General features: G+C 44.5%; 1 protein-coding gene across 1 annotated transcript in view; it reads left to right on the forward strand.

Annotated features, from left to right (window-relative positions):
- LOC126465293 (zinc finger protein 541-like) overlaps nucleotides 1-26,450 on the forward strand; it is a 677,038-nt gene that overhangs the window by 545,674 nt on the left and 104,914 nt on the right. Inside the window, exon 6 of the mRNA XM_050096299.1 lies at nucleotides 23,937-24,055. Coding sequence (XP_049952256.1) covers nucleotides 23,937-24,055 — 119 coding nt within the window. The remainder of the gene's footprint in view (nucleotides 1-23,936; nucleotides 24,056-26,450) is intronic.

A 26,450-nucleotide genomic window follows, 5' to 3' on the forward strand; every position in this document is an offset into this window, starting at 1 on the left:
CAGAGACAGCAAAGGACTTGGAAGAGCAGTTGAACGGAATGGACAGTATCTTGAAAGGAGAGTATAAGATGAACATCAACAAAAGCAAAACGAGGATAATGGAATGTAGTCGAATTAAATCGGGTGACGCTGAGGGAATTAGATTAGGAAATGAGACACTTAAAGTAGTAAAGGAGTTTTGCTATTTGGGGAGCAAACTAGCTGATGATGGTCGAAGTAGAGAGGATATAAAATGTAGACTGGCAATGGCAAGGAAAGCGTTTCTGAAGAAGAGAAATTTGTTTACATCTAGTATAGATTTAAATGTCAGGAAGTCTTTTCTGAAAGTATTTGAATGGAGTGTAGCCATGTATGGAAGTGAAACGTGGACGATAAATAGTTTGGACAAGAAGAGAATAGAAGCTTTCGAAATGTGGTGCTAGTCAAGAATGCTGAAGATTAGATGGGTAGATCACATAACTAATGAGGAGGTATTGAATAGAATTGGGGAGAAGCGGAGCTTGTGGCACAACTTGACTACAAGACGGGATCGGTTGGTAGGACATGTTCTGAGACATCGAGGGATCACCAATTTAGTATTGGAGGGCAGCGTGGAGGGTAAAAATCGTAGAGGGAGACCAAGAGATGAATACACTAAGCAGATTCAGAAGGATGTAGGCTGCAGTAGGTACTGGGAGATGAAGAAGCTTGCACAGGATAGAGTAGCACGGAGAGCTGCATCAAACCAGCCTCAGGACCGAAGACCACAACAACAACAACAACAACCGATCTAACAACTGCGCCAGACACATGAGGTCTTATAGAGGCGTTGCCGACCGCAGCGCCGTATTCTGCCTGTATTTGAATACTCATGCCTGTACCAGTTTCTTTGGCGTTTCAGTGTAACTCCTAACTCGATACATGCTAAGCTAGCGAAGCGAGAGACACGAGAGACAGAGGAGAAAAGTGACGTTATGATTCTCAGAGGGACATTCTTGTTATAGATTGATATTTGCAGCCAGCCCGTTTTGGCCTGAGTTTGCTCCCGGCCCGGTATGCTGTGCAGTGTTAGCTACCGCATGCTTCGCTAATAGGCCAGGAATTTGTAGCGCGTGCAGGGCCGACAGCGAGCAGCAGCAGCAGCGGCAGCGTCGGCGGCGGGCAGACATGCACGCCCGGTTCGTTGTCTGCGGGGCGGGCAGTTACTGTGGGTTCTGACGTGGTGGGCGTGCCGGGGCGCAGTAAGGGCCGCCCCAACTTGGGAATATTAATGAAGACGCGCGGAGCCGCCGGCCACAAATATTGGCGCATACATTACGGCCCGCCCGCGCCCGCGGCGGGCCCTGTAATTGGTTTTGAATGCTCGCCTCCGACCGCCGAGTGGGCCAATTAATGTTTCGGCACGCCGTAGAGGCGGTCTCAAAGCGGGACACCGCAGCTTATTGCAGGGCCGCTCCTTCAGTCTGCTCGCCTGATGCGCCTCAGCCTGGCCGCGTAACGAGCGAAGCACGTGTGGCCTACTTCCAGGCCAAACAACAAAGCCCCGCGTCTTCTGCCTTTCCCCCGTGATTGTTTTAGCCAAGGCTTAGCCAAGGCTTTTGTGGAACAACCTCGTATAACCTCGTTAACACGAATCCGAAGATACCGAAAAATCAGAGTTCGCATTAAAAAAAAATAGTGTTAGGTGAAAAACACTCATATACGCTACTGGCCATTAAAATTGCTACACCAAGAAGAAATGCAGATGATAAACGGGTACTCATTGCACAAATATATTATACTAGAAATGACATGTTCTTACATTTTCACGCAATTTGGGTGCATAGATCCTGAGAAATCAGTACCCGGAACAGCCACCTCTGGCCGTTATAACGGCCTTGATACGCCTGGGCATTGAGTCAGAGCTTGGATGGCGTGCACAGGTACAGTTGCCCATGCAGCTTCAACACGATACCGCAGTTCCTCAAGAATAGTGACTGGCGTATGGTGAAGAGCCAGTTGCTCGTCCACCATTGACCAGACGTTTTCAATTGGTGAGAGATCTGGAGAATGTGCTGGCCAGGGCAGCAGTCGGACATTTTCTGTACCCAGAAAGGCCCGTGCAGGACTTGCAACATGCGGTCGTGCATTATCCTGCTGGAATGTAGGGTTTTGCAAGGATCGAGTGACGGGTAGAGCCACGGGTCGTAACACATCTGGAATGTAACGTCCACTGTTCAAAGTGCCGTCAATGCGAACAAGAGGTAATCGAGACGTTTAACCAATGGCACCCCATACCATGACAGCGGCTGATACGCCAGTATGGTGATGACGAATACACGCTTCCAAAGTGCGTTTACCGCGATGTCGCCAAACACGGATGCGACCATCATCATGCTGTAAACAGAACCTGGATTCATCCGAAAAAATAACGTTTGGCCATTCGTGCACCCAGGTTCGTCGTTGAGTACATCATCGCAGGCGCTCCTGACTGTGAGGCAGCGTCGAGGGTAACTGCAGCCATGGTCTCCGAGCTGATAGTCCATGCTGCTGCAAACGTTGTCGAACTGTTTGTGCAGATGGTTGTTGTCATGCAAACGTCTCCATCTGTTGACTCAGCGATCGAGACGTGGCTCCACGATCTGTTACAGCCATACGGATAAGATGACTGTCATCTCGAGTGCTAGTGATACGAGGCGGTTGGGATCCAGCACGGCGTTCCGTATTACCATCCTGAACCCACCGATTCCATATTCTACTAACAGTCATTGGATCTCGACCAACACGAGCAGTAATGTCGCGATACGAGAAACCGGAATCGCGATAGGCTACAACCCGACCTTTATCAAAGTCGGAAACGTGATGGTTCGCATTTCTACTCCTTACACGAGGCATCACAACAACGTTTCACTACACAACGCCGGTCAACTACTGTTTGCGTATGAGCAATCGGTTGGAAACTTTCCCCATGTGAGCACGTTGTAGGTGTCGCCACCGGCGTCAACCTTGTGTGAATGCTCTGAAATGCTAATCATTTGTATATCAGAGCATCTTCTTCCTGTCGGTTACATTTCGCGTCTGTAGCATGTCATCTTCGTGGTGTAGCAATTTTAATGGCCAGTTGTGTATATGTACAATAGTACAGTAATGCGCACTACACTACGTTATCAATCGCTTTATATTACTGTAGACTTACAGTACTATGAAGTGACTGTAAAAGTATTTTCACTATTTTGTTCGAAAAAATTTCAAGTATGGTTCACTGACGTACACGGTAACAACAATATCTTGTAATTTCACCTGTTGTAACTGTAGCTTGCGTAAACCCAGCAGTGACGTGAGATCTCGAAGAAAATCGTTCTAAACTGTCCAAGGCTGTAAACTACAACTCCTGACGGGTAGGTGGCATGATATCTTTATTCTCCTCCCCTCTTTCACGCTTCTTGCACCTCGGTCACTTTTTGGCACATCATATTCCACAGAATCACATTCAGAAAAACCGTCGTGTGCACTAATGAATTCCTCAGAACCAATCCCAGGGTTCGTAACGTCTTCCAGAACTGTCCATTCATCAGGTGAGGGGGCACCATCTAACACGTGGACATATCCAGCATTGCTGTCTCTCCAGGATCTATTATACGACTTCCGTATATGATGTAGCGACACGGGGTTGCATGCTCCTGCGATGGCTTTTATCGCGTCAAGCGGATTCCAATTCGGGGCTGCAATATTGTTTTCAGCAGCACGAACTGCAGCTCTTACACGTTGCTTGCGATAAGCTCTCGTCATGAGAGAAATAATGCCTTTATCCATGTACTGAAGGCGGCTTATCAGGTTTGGCGGAAAAAATCTGAACCTTTATGTTAGTTAAGTTATCAGTACATCCGTCCACTGTAAGAAGAGCTACAATTTGACTGTTAAACGAAGAAGCCACTTGCGTAATGATACGCCGTCTATCCAAGCTTTATTATGGTGAAAGTAGGTGCAAGGTAAAGTGTTTCTAAAACAACGCGGTTTCTCGGACTTAACGATGACCCAAGTTTAAACGTTGTTTGCTACATGCTTCACCGTAACACAAGTCATCTTTTATCAGCAGTCTGCGATTTAGGAAAAATTTATAGGAAAATCCAGTTTCGTCCATATTGAACACATCATACAAGGCATATTTTCTCATAGATGCTATCTATTACGAATCAGTCGTAATAATTACGAATTTACTCCAATAATTACGACTTCACGAACGACATGGGAAAAATTACGATTTTTTCGATTTTTCTTTGATTTATAAATGTAAGCGTATAAAGCGCTCAAACGGAGGCATAAGAGAAAATTATTCTTTAGAGCACCAACCCCCAACAAAATTTCTTTTCTCATTTTTCTTAAACAGCTGATATACTTGTCCTTTTCTGGCCCTCACAGAATTTTGATTACACCAAATACCTATACGGTATATGATTTCGCTCTCGTAACATATAACCAGGTATGAAGGTGTCTTGCTAGTCACATGGTATCTCTTCCAGGCGAGCTCCGGCGCACGTGACTTCGTCTTGTTGTGGCGACATGTTGGAGTCAAGCGCTGTTTAGTGAATAGTGTGTGTACGAGTGACATTATAAGAAGTATTTATAGCATTTTTCGTAAACAAATTAACACAGAATTCTCTTGTAGTGCATACTAAGCGTGTGTCGAGGCAAAGTGAAGATACGCGCTGAAAAAACAGGCTAACCCTCAAATGGTAAAGCTTAGAGATAAGTGTTCCCATCTGTTGCTGGGTACGGAAACTATCAACTTAAGGGTGAGACCAATGTCAGTTTTGATAGTTCCCGTACCCAGCAACAGATGGCAACACTGTACTCTAAGCTTTTACATTTGAGGGTTTGTCCGTTTTTCCGCGCGTGTCTACATATGTTCGAAAGATTTTGAAATAAACAATGAAGCAATTTCTGGTTCAGCAAAATGTGTGTGATGATGGTTTCGGGACTAGTGACACTTTTAAGAAACCAAGAACTGTTCAAAAATTTTGTGAGGAATACACGAAAGCTTTGCCCTGTACTGTGCTACTTCAAATCTGAATTTGGTATTAGATTTCAAAATTCAGGAATAAGAAAGCACCCTTCACTGATTAAGCTCAAATTATGGCTGTTCTTCTCTCATTACGAGAGCTTATCGCAAGCAACGTGTAAGAACTGTAGTTCGTGCTTCTGAAAACAATATTGCAGCCCCCAATTGGAATCCGCTTGACGCAATAAAAGCCATCACTGCAGCATGGAACTCCGTGTCGCTACATCATACACAGAAGTGCTATAACAGATCCTGTCCACGTGTTAGATGGTGCCACCTCACCTTATGAATGGACAGTTCTGCAAGACGTTGCGAACTGTGGTATTGGTTCTGAGGAATTCATTAGTGCACACGACGGTTTTTCTTCATGTGCTTTTGTGGAATATGATGTGCCAAAAGGTGACCGAGGTGCAAGAAGCATGAAAGTGAAGAGGAGAATAAAGATACCATTCCACCTACCCGTCAGGAGTTGTAGATTACAGCCTTTGACAGTAACTCCCCAGTAGAAAGAGTTTTTTGTTTGTTGAGATAGAAGGAAAGAAAGTTGGTGCTAATATGAACACAGATCTGTCCACCGCTCTGTTACGGCTGAAGATACATATGATTTATACTGCATTTGTTTCAATTTTGTGTTGTTTTTTCACTGTAGTGACTCACTTTAGTATTCTTTAGAGTCTGCATAATTTTGACCCTAAATCGTAAAAAACCGTGTTTAGACGTGGCATACAAGAAGATTCAGCAGATCCCTCCTTTGAAACGCCGTCGCTGCAGAGCCGACAAATAAAGGGGCACATCGACGTGAAAGGGCCATGTACCAGCACGCGAGTGAGTGATTTTTGATCGATCCTCCGGAAAAGGGCTTTGTCTCAACATCAATACCTCTGGGGCGCAAGATTCCTTCTGATGTGTGGCACGTTATACTTCTGTTACCTTCCACGTTCCGTTCGCGAATAGCATGTCGCAAGACCGGCTATCAATAAACCCCGTATTAGCTCTTACTTCTCTGAGTTTCCTGTCGTAATTTCGCAACTCATGTGTGGGAGTTATTTGTCCGCTCCCGGTATTTCAAAAGTAAACCGTAGCGCACAAAACCGCTCCTATACCGTCTGCCACCGGATTGTGTTGACCATCTCCGTAATGATTTTGCGCCTAATAAACGAATCTGTGACGATACGGGCCGATCTTCGCTAAACTTCCTTTATCTCTTCTATTAATCCAACCTCGTCAGTCTCCCACTTCTTTCATTTCCTTACGATTCTTCCAAAGAATCTCATCTGACATTGCTTTTCCAGTTATAGATTGTATGTGGTCATCCCAGTTGATGTCTTTCCGGACTCTTGCTCTGAGGTATCTCGGGGTTGTTACTGTATTCAGAGTCCGCCCCCCGGCAGCTGAGTGGTCAGCGCGACAGAATGTCAGTCCTAAGGGTACGGGTTCGATTCCCGGTTGGGTCGGAGATTTTCTCCCCTCAGAGACTGGGTGTTGTGTTGTCCTAATCATCATCATTTCATCCCCATCGACGCGCAAGTCGCCGAAGTGGCGTCAAATCGAAAGACTTGCACCAGGCGAACGGTCTCCCCGACGGGGAGCCCTAGTCACACGACAGTGTAGTGAGTAAGCACCTACTGCGCATCCCCTCTCCTCCCCACCCCCACCCCCCCTTCAAAAGTTCAAATGTGTGTGAATTCCTAAGGGACCAAACAGCTTAGGTCATCGGTCCGTAGACTGACACACTACTTAAACTAACCTATGCTAAAAACAACACACACACACACACACCCATGCCCGAGGGAGGACTCGAACCTCCAGCGAGAGGGGCCGTGCAATCCGTGACATGACGCCTCAAACCGCCCCCCCCCCCCCCCCCCCCACCTTACTAGTTGGCTTTTTTGGATTTTGGTTGTCTTAAAAGTTTGAATCTCTGCTTTTCTCCATAACTCGGTTCAATTCATGCAACCATCTGTTCGCATTTTCTCCATGAACTTTATTTACTTCACCACAAATTTGTACGGATGAAATTGAATGTCTCTTTTGGAACTGACACTGCCAACCAGCAGAGGGGGAGGGTTGCATAAAACCAATAGGTAGGGGCAGCTGAATCACCCTTCGTATCAGGGAGAGCAGAGGTAACTGTAACGTCACGAGGGCGCATTGATAACCAAACGACTACCAACGATGGTGGTGTAACGACAGTCGGTGGCACAATCGCAAAGCCGCCTAAAGCTGGGCTAATTAGGGCTGTTTACACGGGACACGTGCTGGCCTCGCGCCGGGGGCTGTTTGTCTGCGCGGGTAACTTTTAATTTTTTAATTATCCAGCGCGGGAAATTAACGAGAGCGCAGCGGAATAACAAGCAGCGCCGGTGGCGGCCCTTGTGCTCGTTTCCTTTATTGTTGCCGCCTCACACGGAAGCCGGCCACCCTTCGCCCTAGTCCGGTCGACGAACCCCTCGCTCGCGTCGCGGCTCCCCCACCGCCGTTGCTATGGCTACAACAATACGTCCCTCGGGCGCTGCGTAATTGAATCTTCTTGATTCCTGTATTAAATTAGAGCAGGAACCGCAGGACAAGATGTCACGCGGAAGACGAACTCGGCAGCTGAAACAGCGGCGACACACCTCAGGTAGGGAACTACGAACAATGCAGCACTTATTGACGTACAGAGTGATCTGGAACCGAGAATAAACCATTGTCTTAACATTTGAAATGTAGAAGTGTAGTGACCGACCCCTCTCCTTTTTCCTGACCATAACCCGGGTCTTCACGGGGTCAGCATGTTAATCTGATTATTTATTTCAAGTTTCTGCTACCAGTCACTTTTTATTTTATGCTTAATCTTACATAATGCCAAGCGTTTCGAACATGTCCTGTTCATCTTCAGTCGTATATATATATATATATATATATATATATATATATATATATATATATATATATATATATACACAGAGACGTTACTTAAAAATAAACAGTCTTAAACTAGATTAATCTAGAACTCTTTGTCCATTGTTTTTTTACTGTAGCTGTTGTTGTGGCATTGGGGGGGGGGGGGGGGGGGAGGGGTGAAGTGTATGGCTAGAAATCGAAATCAGTGATGTTTTCTTCCTTGTGGTTTAGTTAGGTTTAATTAGTTCTAAGTTCTAGGCGACTGATGACCTCAGAAGTTAAGTCGCATAGTGTTCAGAGCCATTTGAACCATTTGAACCGGAGTTACGGTGAGGCATTGGTGTCGAATGTTGTCTTTCAGCATCCCTAGAGATGTCGGTCGATCACGATACACTTGCGACTTTAGGTAACCCCAAAGCCAATAATCGCACGGACTGAGGTCTGGGGACCTGGGAGGCCAAGCATGACGAAAGTGGCGGCTGAACACACGATCATCACCAAACGACGCGCGCAAGAGATTTTTCACGCGTCTAGCAATACTTTGTTTCTTTTCTTCGGTTCTAATAAAACCCCATGCCATTCCAAGCCTGTGTGTCAATTTTTACCTCTCTATCTACATTATTCCGTGGTTTATTAAGTTAAGTTTTCAAATTTATACTGACTTTTTGACCACCCGGTATATCACAGCCTGTATAGGATGCAGATACACTCCTGGAAATGGAAAAAAGAACACATTGACACCGGTGTGTCAGACCCACCATACTTGCTCCGGACACTGCGAGAGGGCTGTACAAGCAATGATCACATGCACGGCACAGCGGACACACCAGGAACCGCGGTGTTGGCCGTCGAATGGCGCTAGCTGCGCAGCATTTGTGCACCGCCGCCGTCAGTGTCAGCCAGTTTGCCGTGGCATACGGAGCTCCATCGCAGTCTTTAACACTGGTAGCATGCCGCGACAGCGTGGACGTGAACCGTATGTGCAGTTGACGGACTTTGAGCGAGGGCGTATAGTGGGCATGCGGGAGGCCGGGTGGACGCACCGCCGAATTGCTCAACACGTGGGGCGTGAGGTCTCCACAGTACATCGATGTTGTCGCCAGTGGTCGGCGGAAGGTGCACGTGCCCGTCGACCTGGGACCGGACCGCAGCGACGCACGGATGCACGCCAAGACCGTAGGATCCTACGCAGTGCCGTAGGGGACCGCACCGCCACTTCCCAGCAAATTAGGGACACTGTTGCTCCTGGGGTATCGGCGAGGACCATTCGCAACCGTCTCCATGAAGCTGGGCTACGGTCCCGCACACCGTTAGGCCGTCTTCCGCTCACGCCCCAACATCGTGCAGCCCGCCTCCAGTGGTGTCGCGACAGGCGTGAATGGAGGGACGAATGGAGACGTGTCGTCTTCAGCGATGAGAGTCGCTTCTGCCTTGGTGCCAATGATGGTCGTATGCGTGTTTGGCGCCGTGCAGGTGAGCGCCACAATCAGGACTGCATACGACCGAGGCACACAGGGCCAACACCCGGCATCATGGTGTGGGGAGCAATCTCCTACACTGGCCGTACACCACTGGTGATCGTCGAGGGGACACTGAATAGTGCACGGTACATCCAAACCGTCATCGAACCCATCGTTCTACCATTCCTAGACCGGCAAGGGAACTTGCTGTTCCAACAGGACAATGCATGTCCGCATGTATCCCGTGTCACCCAACGTGCTCTAGAAGGTGTAAGTCAACTACCCTGGCCAGCAAGTTCTCCGGATCTGTCCCCCATTGAGCATGTTTGGGACTGGATGAAGCGTCGTCTCACGCGGTCTGCACGTCCAGCACGAACGCTGGTCCAACTGAGGCGCCAGGTGGAAATGGCATGGCAAGCCGTTCCACAGGACTACATCCAGCATCTCTACGATCGTCTCCATGGGAGAATAGCAGCCTGCATTGCTGCGAAAGGTGGATATACACTGTACTAGTGCCGACATTGTGCATGCTCTGTTGCCTGTGTCTATGTGCCTGTGGTTCTGTCAGTGTGATCATGTGATGTATCTGACCCCAGGAATGTGTCAATAAAGTTTCCCCTTCCTGGGACAATGAATTCACGGTGTTCTTATTTCAATTTCCAGGAGTGTAGATTTGCATCAGTTATGTGTTACCAAAATAGTGTGAAAGGATTTTATGTGACAGTTGATCACTTACGATTTCCGTCATCTTGCTGCTTCACTTGCATCACTGGTGTAATGGCGGAGCTGTTGATAGACATTATACTATTGCACATTATATTTTGTCACTGATTGCCAGCGTAATTCACTGCACGGACTGCTTCGATGTTATACACACAACACAAGATGGCGGACTGTAGCATGTGAGTCTGTATCGATTATCGAGGTTTTGTATCGATATTCTTGGTACTGACAGACTTGCAGTCAGTTATTTACATTGATATATCTTGAATCTATTGAGTTAGAACTGACTTACGACTGTTGAAGAATTTTGAGTTTTTGAATACGGTCCTTTCATTAAGAATGTTATCTCAATGATTTGTGTTATGCATGAAAATTTCCATTTCTTCCATAATATCCAATCTTTTACTTTTTCCTATGTTGTGTAAAATTTCGAGGTTGTCTTCGATTTTCAAAGGGTGGCCTGTCGTTAATGTGAGTTGCTACTGATTTGTTATATTCATCAAGCCTGTAGCAGTCTAAATGTTCTGGTAGCAGAAACTTGAAATAAATAATTATCCCACACAGTCACGGTTCACAAACGTAGCCATTACGGCTGAAAATAATGTTAATCTGAGATTGGCAATATAGTGATAAGAGGATGACTGGATGCCTCCTGGGATGGAATTTGTGGACCCCATCCGTCTGCCTCTTCTCTTATCCTATTTGAAAGTGTGAGAACTTCTTCGAAATCTTTGCATTTCGCGTAACTAAGGCGCTACGTGGGTACCAGCCCGGTCTTCACATAGTCGGACGTGGGAACAGCTTAAAACCTACATCCAGACTACCCGCCACACCAGCTGAGACCTTGTCGGGAAGGTCTTTGATGGGTGGGGGGGTAGAAATGAAGTAGAAGATTTACCTAATACAATCACCTTTTATTTAGAAACCAGCAGAAGTAGTTGGTACACCATATTTTTCGGAAGATTTCACCTTTTCCAGCAACCCTTTTTTTCCCTTTTACGTATTTGTAGAACTGCATGCAAGTTAGCTTGTAGTTAAACTAGCAGTGTAAGATTGATTCCACGGTCCCTGGAAGCAGTCGATTTCTTTCATCAGTCCACTGGGCTGACGTCAGCGAAAATACTGTTTCCACTGCGGCATTGTGTTCGGGAATAGAAAACAAACACTCCCATAACTTTAGCAGTTGGCGTTTGCGTTCACCATTTACTGTTTCCTTAAGAAAGTAAATCCACCTTTCTTTCACGGAGTGTTTAGACTTTCATTCCTCCGAGTCATGCTTACTTTCTAAAATGCTCTTCACATACGTATATTCCTGAAAACAGTTGTCAGGTATATAACAGTGTTTTCAGTCACCACTCAATCTGGAGGTTGAGATGGCGTTATCGAATCAAATGCTTGATGTTTATTAAAAACAGATAACTTTACTTCAGCACTTGAGCCAAGCTAGTAAACGTATTTTGCAAAATCGACATAAAATTGGGTCCTATGGGAATACCGGCAAAAGAAGGTCCATAAAAGTGACTCTCCCGATATATCGGAACGGATGGCAACCCTATCGTCGTCGTTAATCCGTCGGGCGGATTGATCCTAGGAGCGAGACTCCCCGAATCCCGGAACCGTCGTGATAACGCACGAGGCTAGACGGGCTGGTCGAAATGTTGAGACCTTTGAAGCTCTGTGACCTCGTGTGGAGGAAAAATCTTTTACACAATTCATATTTCATTCCTTGTTGTGTAGCCGCACGGGATAGCCGTGAGCTCTAAGGAGTCTTGTCACGGTTCGCACCGCACCCCCGTCGGAGCTTCGAGTCCTCCCTTGGGCATTCGGAAGGACGACGGTTCAATCCCGCGTCCGGCCATCCTGATTTAGGTTTTCCGTGATTTCCCTAAATCACTCCAGGCAAATGCCGGGTTGGTTCCCCTGGAAGGGCACGGCCGACTTCCTTCCCCATCCTTCCCTAATCCGATGAGACCGATGACCACGCTGTATGGTCTCCTTCCCCAAACAACCAAACCAAACCAACCAACCTCCCTTGGGCTTAGGTGTATGTGTTGTCCTCAGCGTTTAGTTTAAGATAGATTAAATATTGCGTAAGCCTAGAGACCGATGACCTCAGCAGTTTGGTCCCATAGTCGTTACCATAAATTTCCAATTTCTTTGTTATGTTCTATCTTTCACTATCAACATTCACAAAATAAGGTCTTAGAATAATTCATAGATAACCACAAACAGAGCTCAACAGAAACATGATGTCCTAAGACTGAGTGTCTTCTTTCACCTTATAAGTGCAAGTGAATATAAGGTATTCACACATACTTTTGACTGCTGCGATGTGTGCGTTTTCCCACATATTTGGTTCAAAACAGGAAAGCTGAGGGAAAACTGGAGAACGAATTATTTTGGGACGGGAAGTAATGAGAGCACATCTCATCTAAGTCGCTTCCAGTATGAATTACTGGGGAAGCTGATAGAAAGTCACGAGACGTTACAGTGTGAAATTCCCCAGAATTGCGTTAGCAAAACCGCGCACAGCACATAACTTCCGACATCGACATCGTAATTGTTTGTTTCTGGTATGTACTATGGGAAATACGGCACAGAAAAGATGCACGGTGGCACTAACATCACAGCCTCAAATAACTACATGCAGAACAGCTTCTGACATTCCCAAGTTGTGGTATTGAAGAAAAGATGGTGGGAAGGTGGCAGGAGCAGTTTATATGCATAACGTACACCATGTATAAACTGTTACTGGTAGTTCTATTGCAAATGCAATACAGGTGGATGTTGTTGATGACCTGACATACATAGGCCCTGCATATGAGAGAACAGTGTTTGAAGTTTTGAGGTTGTGATGATGAAAGATTGGAGCATCATAAATATAAACATAATAATCATCACAATAATAAAATTTATTCATACTTTGATCATTTTGTATAGTGATATAGACAAATTTCTTAGGAACACATATACAGAATGTAGCTATTGTAACATGTAAAAATATTCCTCTCAGTTATGTATAAAACCAATGAACATATTACGTAATAATAATAATAATAATAATTATTATTATTATTGTAACGGCCTAGTCCAAGTCTTTCAATTGGACGCTATTTCTGCAGCTTGGCGTCTCCCTAACCTACCCCATTTACCCAACCGGAGAAAGGGGACCTACAGTTTAACGTGGAGTCCAAATCTTGCTTAAAGACAGACTGAAAGATTCCGAAGGTCGACCTGGATTCGATACCGCAACCTTTCAGTTTCCACACACACTCTTTACCACTAGCCCTTCACACTCGACAGCTTATGAGGTGTGTAGACAAGTAATGAGACTGATTTTTTTATGTACCATAGTTTTTTTAAACCACAATGTCTTCCCCTTCAAAGTGAAGTAGTTCCCTTCGGCAGCTATACACCGACGGAGTCGTTGTTCCCTGCCTTTACAGCAGTGCTGATAAATACAGACACGGGAGCAGCATTCTTTAGTTGCTTCAGTTGTGATACTGAGCAGAGATTGGGGAACTTCATATGCATCGATTTCGTTGTTTATAAACTATTACTGTTACTTGAAATATAGAATACGATACAAGTAAGATAAATTCTGGGGTCATCATATACAAGAAAACAGCGTTTTATATTTTGAACTTGTGGTCATGAGGAGGAGTAGAGGCGTCCAGCGTTTATGATTTGTTACTGGTGTTTCAAGGGCGGAATTTGGTACACGGACGATGCAGACTGACGGCCGGAGTGGCCGAGCGGTTCTAGGCGCTACAGTCTGGAACCGCGCGACCGCTGCGGTCGCAGGTTCGAATCCTGCCTCGGGCATGGATGTGTGTGATGTCCTTAGGTTAGTTAGGTTTAAGTAGATCTAAGTTCTAGGGGACTGTTGACCACAGATGTTGAGTCCCATAGTGCTCAGAGCCATTTGAACCATTTTTTCGGCGGGGTCAGGGATTTTCTCTTCCTCGTGATGACTGGGTGTTGTGTGATGTCCTTAGGTTAGTTAGGTTTAAGTAGTTCTAAGTTCTATGGGACTGATGACCGTAGATGTTAAGTCCCATAGTGCTCAGAGCCATTTGAACCATTTTTGAACGATGCAGACTGGCAATAATACCACAGCCGCATTGTCCTGCTGGAATTGCCCAAGTCCGTCGGAATGCACTGTGGACATGAATGAATGCAGGTGATCAGACAGGATGCTTACGTACGTGTCACCTGTCAGAGTTTTATCTAGACGTATCAGGAGTTCCTTATCATTCCATCTGAACACGCCCCACACCATTACAGAGCCTCCACCAGCTTGAACAGTCCCGTGCTGATATGCAGGGTCCATGGATTCGCGGGGTTGTCTCCATACCTGTACATGTCCATCCGCTCGATAGAATTTGAAACGAGACTCGTGCGACCAGGCAACATATTTCCAGTCATCAGCAGTCCCAGGCGCGTCGTAGAGCTTTGAGTCGTGCAGTCATCAAGGGTACACGAGTGGGTCTTCGGGCTCCGAAAGCCCATATCGATGATGTTTCGTGGAATGGTTAGCACACTGAGACTTGTTGATGGCCGAGCATTGAAATCTGAAGCAACTGGTGGAAGGGTTGCCCTTCTGTCACGTTGAGTGATTCTCTTCAGTCGTCGTTGAGCTCGTTCTTGCAGGATCTTTCTCCAGTTGCAGCGATGTCGGAGATTTGATGTTTTACTAGATTCCTGGTATTCACGGTGTACTCCTGAAATGGTCTCACGGGAAAATTCCCTCTTCATCACTACCTCGGAGATGTTGGGTCCCATCGCTGGTGCGCCGGCTATACCACCACGATCAAACTCACTTAGATCTTGAGAACCTGCCAATGTAGCAGCAGTAACCGATCTAACAACTGCGCCAGACATTTGTCTTATTTGGGCGTTGCCGACCGCAGGGACTTATTATGCATGTTTGCAAAAAAAATGGTTCAAATGGCTCTGAGCACTATGGGACTCAACTGCTGAGGACATTAGTCCCCTAGAACTTAGAACTAGTTAAACCTAACTAACCTAAGGACATCACAAACATCCATGCCCGAGGCAGGATTCGAACCTGCGACCGCAGCGGTCGCGCGGTTCCAGACTGTAGCGCCTTTAACCGCACATGTTTGCATATATATGTATTTAAATACTCATGCCTATATTAGTTTCTTTGGCGCTTCAATGTGTATTCCGGAGAAATGATTGTGAGGTGGAGTACCGCTATAAAAGCATCTCTTCAGCTGTTTGCAAAATGTTAGTGGTATTTCGAGAGCGGAGTTCGCTGCAGGTGAGATGCGCTTTGGCGCCAGTGCTGTGGCGCCAGTGCCAGGTAGTTCCCGGCCAGACACGGGCTGCCCGACGACACTGCTCGGCTCCCTAACGAGGAGCGGAGCACAAAACGGCGAGGTGCGCCGTGCGCTAATGTCTCGCAATTAACGGATTCCGACCGCCGCGTCGGGGCCGCTGCGCGCGCCACCTACTGTTTTAACGAATTATTTTAATTGCGTTCCGCGCCGCGCCGGCAGCGCCGACCCCGGGGACCATTGTGGGGAAGCTCCTGTGTCGCGTTGCTCGCGGAATGCGTGCGAACCCGTCACACGACGCGCAGCTGCTCCTGACTGCTGTTTCCCGTACGTCGGAATTCCATCCACCTTACTCTGTTCGGGAGAACGGCCCGGTTCGCCAAGGCTATCGCGTTCGTGTAGTACGCAGAACAATCCGCGTTACGTGACCTTACTTCTACACCCGCTTTGGTAATTACCTGCATATTATTACGACTGCGACAGCCACGAGGATAGCTTCAATTTGATGAAATTTCTCATTCTTTAATATTAGAGATGCGTCCTGCCAAGACTGCGACTCACTAGTTTTACCACACTTCATAAATGGCGTTGTGAATGGTAGGAGTATCGATAGTATTGCTAGGGAAAGAAACAAAAATGAATGTGGAAAGAGAGAATGGGAGTGACGACTTTTCTTTGTTCTTTGTTTTTTGTTTCTTTAGTTGTTTGTTTGGCACGTAATTAGATCCGTGCACTATTTACTGTTAGTCCATTGTGTATTTTATATCCCTACAGAATATAAATTGTAGTTTATAAGCAATAAAAATTAGCTGATAGCTTAACTTGTGCGCTTTTATGTAACCTAGCAATTACTTTTGATTCGAGCAAAGTGTACATGCAAAAACATAAAAAATATACATAGTTATTGTTGTTCTTTCGTACTTAACAGTACGTTTTTCATTGTGATCAAAGGCAAGAGTTTCCTGTTATTATTGGTAAATGCGAAAGTTCTCTATGAATAACAAAAATGGTTTAAATGGCTCTAAGAACTATGGGACTAAACATCAGTCCTCTAGACTTCGAACTACTTAAGCCTAACTAACCTAAGAGCATCACACACATCCATGCCCGAGGCAGGATTCGAACCTGCGACCGTAGTAGCAGCGCGGTTCCGGACTGAAGCGCCTAGAACCGCTCGGCCACAGCGGTCGGCTATGAATAACAGAATCATGTTTTATATCAGCTCGACGTAGTATTGAAGCAATGTTTGAAAATCTCAGTTTTCCTAAAAATTCTTAAGTAACAGGCCGGAGGACAACTATGTAGAACAAAAATGTTCCGTAGGTTACCTTGCACTTCATATGCCCTCAGCTTGTAATCGGTTCACCGCTTCCGGTTTTTGGATGAATCTAGTAAGACACTGAGCACATATGTAAAGAAAGCGAACCTTACGGGGTAACACCAGATAGGTGTTCGACACACCTAACGTACAGGTAATGCGGGTACGACCTGAAATGAAAAACTACCGCAGTCTGCCCTCACCTATGGTAGCTCACGATAGTTTTACGACACTAGTTAATATTCTTTTCTGAACTTGCATAATTCACAATTCGTAGAGACGTGTTTCAGAACTGTGTCTTCTCACCAACTCAAATACAAATTAATGTATCCATCCAGGGAGCTGTGATCTAGTCATCGTGTGATGTCTGTCGTTTCCGTGAAAAGCACTGTCGCTGAGGATGTACGGATACAACAAATCTACATTTACGCAACAGGGCTACGCAAGAACTACGTCGTCTTACTTCCAACGATTGCCATTTGAGGCACCCGTGCTTTTCCGTCACAGTTTCGTTTCAGCCACAGTAATCTCTTACGATCCTAGCAGCATTCGTTTGATGCTTGTTGTCATGCCTACTTGTAAAGGACTCCGAAACACTTAAAAACTACTGCAGAAGTGTTTGCACTAGGGTCTTCCACATGATTTCTTTTACGCATACATTGTATTTCCCCGGAATCCTTCCAACAAATCTAGGCTTCCCTCCTCCTTCCGTGATATAGATGTTACGTGATCGTCTCATTTCGTATCACTTAAGTTGTTGTTGTTGTTGTGGTCTTCAGTCCTGAGACTGGTCTGATGCAGCCCTCCATGCCACTCTATCCTGTGCAAACTTTTTCATCTCCCAGTACCTCCTGCAACCTACATCCTTCTGAATCTGCTTAGTGTATTCATCTCTTGGTCTCCCTCTACGATTTTTACCCTCCACGCTGCCCTCCAATACTAAATTGGTGATCCCTTGATGCCTCAGAACATGTCCTACCAACCGATCCCTTCTTCTGGTCAAGTTGTGCCACAAACTTCTCTTCTCCCCAATCCTATTCAATACTTCCTCATTAGTTATGTGATCTACCCATCTAATCTTCAGCATTCTTCTGTAGCACCACATTTCGAAAGCTTCTATTCTCTTCTTGTCCAAACTATTTATCGTCCATGTTTCACTTCCATACATGGCTACACTCCATACGAATACTTTCAGAAATGACTTCCTGACACTTAAATCAATACTGGATGTTAACAAATTTCTCTTCTTCAGAAACGCTTTCCTTGCCATTGCCAGCCTACATTTTATATCCTCTCTACTTCGACCATCATCAGTTATTTTGCTCCCCAAATAGCAAAACTCCTTTACTACTTTAAGTGCCTCATTTCCTAATCTAATTCCCTCAGCATCACCTGACTTAATTAGACTACATTCCTTTATCCTTGTTTTGCTTTTGTTGATGTTCATCTTATATCCTCCTTTCAAGCACTGTCCGTTCCATTCAACTGCTCTTCCAAGTCCTTTGCTGTCTCTGACAGAATTACAATGTCATCGGCGAACCTCAAAGTTTTTATTTCTTCTCCATGAATTTTAATACCTACTCCGAATTTTTCTTTTGTTTCCTTTACTACTTGCTCAATATACAGATTGAACAACATCGGGGAGAGGCTACAACCCTGTCTTACTCCCTTCCCAACCACTGCTTCCCTTTCATGTCCCTCGACTCTTATAACTGCCATCTGGTTCCTGTACAAATTGTAAATAGCCTTTCGCTCCCTGTATTTTACCCCTGCCACCTTTAGAATTTTAAAGAGAGTATTCCAGTCAACATTGTCAAAAGCTTTCTCTAAGTCTACAAATGCTAGAAACGTAGGTTTGCCTTTCCTTAATCTTTCTTCTAAGATAAGTCGTAAGGTCAGTATTGCCTCACGTGTTCCAGTGTTTCTACGGAATCCAAACTGATCTTCCCCGAGGTTGGCTTCTACTAGTTTTTCCATTCGTCTGTAAAGAATTCGTGTTAGTATTTTGCAGCTGTGACTTATTAAGCTGATAGTTCGGTAATTTTCACATCTGTCAACACCTGCTTTCTTTGGGATTGGAATTATTATATTCTTCTTGAAGTCTGAGGGTATTTCGCCTGTTTCATACATCTTGCTCACCAGATGGTAGAGTTTTGTCAGGACTGGCTCTCCCACGGCCGTCAGTAGTTCCAATGGAAGATTGTCTACTCCGGGGGCCTTGTTTCGACTCAGGTCTTTCAGTGCTCTGTCAAACTCTTCACGCAGTATCATATCTCCCATTTCATCTTCATCTACATCCTCTTCCATTTCCATAATATTGTCCTCAAGTACATCGCCCTTGTATAGACCCTCTATATACTCCTTCCACCTTTCTGCTTTCCCTTCTTTGCTTAGAACTGGGTTTCCATCTGAGCTCTTGATATTCATACAAGTCGTTCTCTTATCTCCAAAGGTCTCTTTAATTTTCCTGTAGGCGGTATCTATCTTACCCCTAGTGAGATAGGCCTCTACATCCTTACATTGGTCCTCTAGCCATCCCTGCTTAGCCATTTTGCACTTCCTGTCGATCTCATTTTTGAGACGTTTGTATTCCTTTTTGCCTGTTTCACTTATTGCATTTTTATATTTTCTCCTTTCATCAATTAAATTCAAAATTTCTTCTGTTACCCAAGGATTTCTACTAGCCCTCGTCTTTTTACCTACTTGATCCTCTGCTGCCTTCACTACTTCATCCCTCAAAGCTACCCATTCTTCTTCTACTGTATTTATTTCCCCTATTCCTGTCAATTGCTCCCTTATGCTCTCCCTGAATCTCTGTACAACCTCTGGTTCTTTTAGTTTATCCAGGTCCCATCTCCTTAAATTCCCACCTTTTTGCAGTTTCTTCAGTTTTAATCTACAGGTCATAACCAATAGATTGTGGTCAGAGTCCACATCTGCCCCTGGAAATGTCTTACAATTTAAAACCTGGTTCCTAAATCTCTGTCTTACCATTATATAATCTATCTGATACCTTTTCGTATCTCCAGGGTTCTTCCATGTATATCACTTAAGTATTACATGTAAATATCTGTTTCTTATTTGGAAATTTGTGGTACGGTCTTATGGCACCAAACTTCTGAGGGCATCGGTCCCTAAGGATACACACTATTTAATCGAACTTAATACGTACGTATGCTAAGGACGACACACACATCCATGCCTGAAGGAGGACTCGAACCTCCGACGGGGACAGCCGCGCTGACCGTGAAAAGGCGCGTGAGACCGCGAGGCTACCCCGCGCAGCCTTACTTTCTACATGGTCAAGATATAGACAAACACATCTTGTAATCAGATGAGCGCCCTGATGCACTGGATAAGGACTTTATGCACATGAAACAATGGGCCATTGAGGCAGGATCTACATCTGCATCTAATCAACATACATTCTCCGCAAGCACAGCACACTCCGGATGGTACGACGTGACGTGACGTTGCGTTTCCTGTTCCACTTTCAAATGGAGTGGGGGGAAAACTACTATCTGTATGCTTTTGTACGATCCCAGTTTTCTCTCATCTTCGTTGTGCGTTGGTGGCAGCAGAATTACCCTGCAGTCCGTCGCAAATGGAGCTTCTCTAATATTTCTGAATAGTGTTTAGCGAAAAGAATTCTTCTTCCCACCAGAGATTCCCATTTGACTTCAAGGAGCATTTCTGTAATAATCGCGTATTGACAAAGTGCCGGTAACAAATCTAGCATCGAGCCTCTGGGTTATTTCTATGTCTTCCCGTAGTCAGACCAGGTGGGGATTTCAAACATTCGAAAACCATTTAAGAGTGTGTGTCGTACAAGTGTTCATCGGCGTTCTCCTTGTCAGATGAGCTACATTTTCCTGGATTTCTCCCGCAAAACCGATGTCCACCATTCGCCTTGCCTGCAACCCACTATACGTGGTAGTTCCATTTCATATCGTTTTGGAATGTTGCGGCTACATATTTAATCGCTGAGATTGAATCAAGCAGCGCAATGCTGACATTGTGTTCTAATGATACGGGATCGATTTTCGTGCTTATCTGCATTGACTTACATTACTTTCTTTCCACGTTTAGAACATCACACCAAATAGAAATTAGTCCAAGTCATCTTTTATCCTCCTACAGTCTGTCAACGACGTCACCTTCCTTTACACTACACCGTCAACGCGAGAAGTCGCAGACTGCTGATCGTCCTATTCGTCAGATCACGTGTGTATGTAGAGAAAAAGAGAAGTCTTGTCACATCTCAGTGGGACAATACTGGTAACGCGTCATCCGGGATACAGTAATTGGTTCTATTGCTTAGAAATTGTTGGAGCCCCTCACATACCTGGGAACCTGCTCCGTATGTTCTGACATTCGTTAACAGCCTGCGTTGGGGCACTGTGTAGAACGCTTTTCGGAAATACAGGGTGTCCATTAATTATCTTTACAACTTAAGACTGTAATACCTTTAAAACTATACAAGACATTAACAAATGGTTTTCAACATATGATAACTCATAAAATTTTGTTTCTTCATTCATACACGTCAATGTGTGCTCCGTAAGGGGCACGGATTGTCTAGTCTCTCTACGTAACATTCAAGATCTCCAAGAAGACATGTTCAAATGGATTACGAATGCCTACCATCAAATCCTGTAGGTATCTAACCTTCGTTCAATACACTAGATCCTTCACAAAACTCCAGAGGAAGAAGTCTAATGTTGTGAGGTCAGGGTATCGTGGCAGACATCGAATTGGACCATCTCGCCCAGTCCACCTATCTAGAAACTGTCGGCCATTTAGGGACCAGCAGGGTGATACCCCGTCCTGCTGGAATATGACATCAGGTTGAAGATGTTCCAATTGTGGCACAGCAGACTGTTGTAATATATCCAGATACACACCACCGCTGACGGGAGACCCAATGAAAAGAATGGATCAGTGAAGCAATTATGCATCAGTCCCCACAAACGTTGATCTTGGGACTGTCTCTTTCAATTTCAAGTGTAACATGAGGATGCTGTAAGCCCCAAATACGAACGTTATGACAGTCCAGTTTGCGTGATACATGAAATGTTGCCTCATCGAAGAAACAAACTTTTCCAAAAAGTTGTTGTTTGCGTCAATATTGCTTAGCAAATCCACTACAAACTGTGCCCACTGAGGTTTGTCTGTACGCTTTAATGTCTAAAGCAGCTGCACCTTGTAAGGATATAGCCATAACCCTTTATGCCAGACAGTGTCCATTGTTGATCGTCTCATTTCGAGCTCTCTAGCCGCCATGCGCACCGATTTGGTCGGACTCCTTGAAAACGCCTGCCGTACCTTGTCCACGTCGGCGTCTGAGACAGATGGGCGAACCGCAACCTTTTTATGGAAAACGCTACCTGTTTTCCATAAATGACGTATGCCAAGCCCGAATAGGTGGTCGAGACGGCAGCTGCCTTTCATACCGTGTTCGACAGTTTCCTGGCACTTCAGTATCGGACGTCGTGTGCATGAAGAAGGTCGCACACTCAGATTTGACCTGTGTAGTCCATATTGTATCAGTCTTTCAAGTTGAATTTCATGTCAAAATTGCTTCACCTGGAAGTTGTAAAAACTTAGTTATCACTTGCTGGTTGAAAACCATTTGTTAATGTCTAGTATGGTTTCAAAGTTATTAAGGTCTTAAGTTGTACAGATAATTTATGGACACTTTTTTATATGAATATGGAATCTGTCTGTTGCGATGGAATTTGTCTGTTGCGCGTCATCAACGTTTTACAGGATATCGTGCAAGAAAAGGGCATGCTAATTTAAGCACGAGTGATGATTTCTAGATCTAGGAGGAGTAGGAGGAAAAAAAGTGAAGAGAAGGAGAAGTAATTTAATTTTAATTTGTGGTAAGGTTTTGTAGGACCAAACTACTGAGTTCATCGGTCCCTGGGCTTACACACTAATTAAACTAACTTACGCTAAGGACGAAACACACACACTCATACCTGAGGGAGGACTCGAACATCCGACGGGGGGAGCCCCGCGAACCGTGACAAGACGCCCTAGACCAAGAAGGAGAAGGACACAAACCATTTCAACGTTGTCTCGCAACTGCTGACGAACAGAGTAAGGCATTAGGTAACTGTAGTGTCGTGTTGATTCGTGTTATCAGCGTGTGACGCCCACGCCCTTTTTTATTTTATTTTTATTTACTCGTCAAGTTCCGTAGGACCAAATTGAGAAGCAAATCTCCAAAGTCATGGAACGTGTCAGTACATGAATTACAACATAAATGTAATAACAGATAAAAATAAATGTTCAAGAACCTTAAAAAATTCAGCAATACAATAAAAATCAGCTTAATTTTTCAAGGAACGCCTCGACAGAATAGAAGGAGTTCGATTGGAAAGCTCATGGATTACTGCTAAGATTTTTGAATTCGAGTGGCAACTTATTGAAAAAGGATGCAGCAGTATACTGCACACGTTTTTGCGCAAGAATTAAGGAAGTCCGATCCAAATGAAGGCTTGAATTACGCCAAGTATTAACTGAGTGAAAGCTGCTTATTCTTGGGAATAAATTAATATTGGTAACAAGAAACGACAATAAGGAATATACGTATTGAGAGGCCATTGTCAAAATACCCAGACTCGTGAACAGAGGTCGACAAGCTTATTGCCCGAACCGCCCGTTTCTGAGCCAAAAATATCCTTTTAGAATGAGAAGAGTTACCCAAAATATAATACCATACGACAATAACGAATGAAAATAAGCAAAGTAAACTAATTTTCGTGTCGAACGATCACTCACTTCTGATACCGTTGGAATAGTAAAAATGGCAGGATTAAGTCTTCGAACAAGATTCTGAACTTGGGCTTTCCACGACAGCTCACTGTCTATCTGAACACCTAGAAATTTGAACTGTTCAGCTTCACTAATCATATTCCCATTCTGTGGAATTAAAACATCAGGTTTTGTGGAATTGTGTGTTAGAAACTGTAAAAACTGAGTCTTACTGTGATTTGGCGTTAGTTTATTTTCTACAAGCCATGAACTGAGGTCACGTACTGCACTATTTGAAACGGAGCCAATGTTACACACAACACCCTTTACTACCAAGCTAGTGTCATCAGCAAACAGAAATATTTTAGAGTTACCTGTAATACTAGAGGGCATATCATTTATATAAATAAGGAACAGGAGTGGCCCCAACATTAATCCCTGGGGCACCCCCCACTTCTGTGTTGCAGGTGTGCGGGAAGGTGTTTGGCAACGCGTCGGCGCTGGCCAAGCACAAGCTGACGCACAGCGACGAGCGGAAGTACGTCTGCGGCATGTGCGGGAAGGCGTTCAAGCGCCAGGACCACCTGTGAGTCGGCAGCGCCGCGCCACGCCCATGCTGTCCCTACGCCACTGCCCCTGGTACCCGGCAACCAGCGCTGCGCGCGGCTCGCGTGCCGATGCCCTGAGAACGCGCCCCGCGTGTAGCCTTAGGGTGATATCAGAGTCCTGAGATCGTCAGCTACTCTCACCTAACTCCAGCGCTGGCTGACTAGTAGTTTTAAGCTTCTGCCTGTACCAGTATTAGCTTCCAGGGCTATACTTAGCATTTGTAGAACCCTACGCTGTTCCTGTGGTGAGGACCCTACCAGGCGAAATTTTGTGAAAGCTAAGCTGCAAAAGTAGCATCTGAGAGCAAGTTTCTGATTACAAATTCATAATGCACCTTTTACAGTTTATTATTTAAATGTATGAAGTTTGCTATACAATTTATGAATCAATAAATTTGTGAGATTAAAAAATTAAAAGAATCAATCATAAGGGCATTTTGTTCGATTCGTTAACATTGCTACAGTCAGAATCACAGAAAAAAAGGTCGAAGAGATGTGACTCATGAACACTGAAAAATCAGTATTTCAAGTTTTTGAATAACGTAATGTAATATTAAGCAATGTTTGTTAGGTAAATGCAAGACAGCAAAAGAAATTTATCAACCAATCAAATTTTTCCCATATTTAATTCAAATAATGTACTTTTATCAGTCTTAAAATGAAACTTTTAAATAATCTCATTGGCTAATTGGTTTGCACCTATGCTTCATACTAATAAAGCTACGACGTGCGACAATAAAGTAATGAGACTGATGTGAAGAAAAATGTTGCTTAACGTTTTAGTCAAGTTTAGAGTTTTCTCCTTCAAAGTAGTTCCCTTCTGATTGCTCACACTTTTTCCAGCGCTTCTGCCGTTGATGGTAACATTTTTGGAACTCATCTTCTGTAATATCCTCCAAGACCCTCGTCACAGGTTTTTGGACATCTTGTGTTGTTTGAAAATAGTGTCCCTTGACCGCCATTTTGACTCTTGGAAATAAAAAAAGTTGCACGGAGCGATATCTGGTGCATAAGATGGCTGTGATAGTACTGAAATTTGTTTCGAGGTTAAAAATTGCTGTACTGACAGAGCAGTGTGGGATGGCGCATTATCGTGATGTAAAATCCAATTATCAGCAATGTTGGCACGGACACGAAGAAATATTTTATGAAGTCTTTCTAAAATTTCTTTGTAGTAATATTGGTTAACTGTTTGTCCAGGAGGCACCCACTCTTTATGAACAATTCCCTTGTAATCAAAGAAGCACACAAGCATACATTTCACTTTTGACTTTGACATGTGAGCTTTTTTTGGTCTGGGCGATCTCTTTGAGCACCATTGCGAACTGTGGCGTTTTGTCTCTGGATCGTGCTGAAAAAACCAACTTTCATCACCAGTGACAACACGGCTCAACAATTCTGGATTGATCCGTTTGCTCTAACAGATCGGATGCCACATTTTTCCGTGTTTCTCGCTGTTGTGGTGTGAGATTTTTGGGTACTATTTTTGCACAAATCTTTGTCGTACCAAGATCTTCAGTTATTATTAGACAAACCGTTTCTCAGTTGATGTTCATTTCTTCTGCAATCATTTTCACTGATAATCTTCGATCAGATCATACGAGTTCACGCACCCTGGCCAAGCTGACATCTGTCTGTGACGTCGATGGTCGTCCACTGCGGTCTTCATCTTCAACATTCGTTCTGTCTTCATAAACATTTTATACGAACGATAAACTTGAGCTCTTGACATAACCTCCTCTCCAAAAGGCTTCTGAAGCTTACCGCAAATTGTCGTCGCGTTTTCACACAATTTAACGCAGAAAGAAATGGCATACTGTTGCTCAACATTATGCGGTTCCATTTCTGTGACGAGAGACACAAACACGTGTTAACTTATTACAGCACAACTCACGACTGAGCAGTTGCATCGATGTGCCGCTTGAACTAGAAGCAGCTTATAGACCAAGGTCAAAGATATTGTGCCTAGGCAAGCCTGCAGGGTTGCCACATGTAGCAAAGAAAATCAGTCTCATTACTTTATTGTCGCACCGTGTATACTTTAATATCTTCATAACGTAGTTGTCTTAGAAATAGTACCTCCAGTAGCGAGCGAAGCCAGAACATTGAAACTGACAGATAGCTGAATTGTTTACTCGCCAGCCAAACTCAGAGTTAGATCATTTAACTGTACATGACAAGCTTCCAGTGTACAATAATTTACAGAGGGTCCTACATAACCCAACTATGTTAAGGTTAAGGTAATAACAACAACAAACAAAAACTGTTTTTATGCCTATTCGTTAGAATAACAGTTGATTAAAACATTCTAGCATTTCACAGAACTAAATGAATGTACTCGATGACGATGGCACAAAAGTGATTAAACATATT

The sequence above is a fragment of the Schistocerca serialis genome, chromosome 1 (genome assembly GCF_023864345.2).
Source record: "Schistocerca serialis cubense isolate TAMUIC-IGC-003099 chromosome 1, iqSchSeri2.2, whole genome shotgun sequence".
NCBI classification, from domain to species: domain Eukaryota; kingdom Metazoa; phylum Arthropoda; class Insecta; order Orthoptera; family Acrididae; genus Schistocerca; species Schistocerca serialis.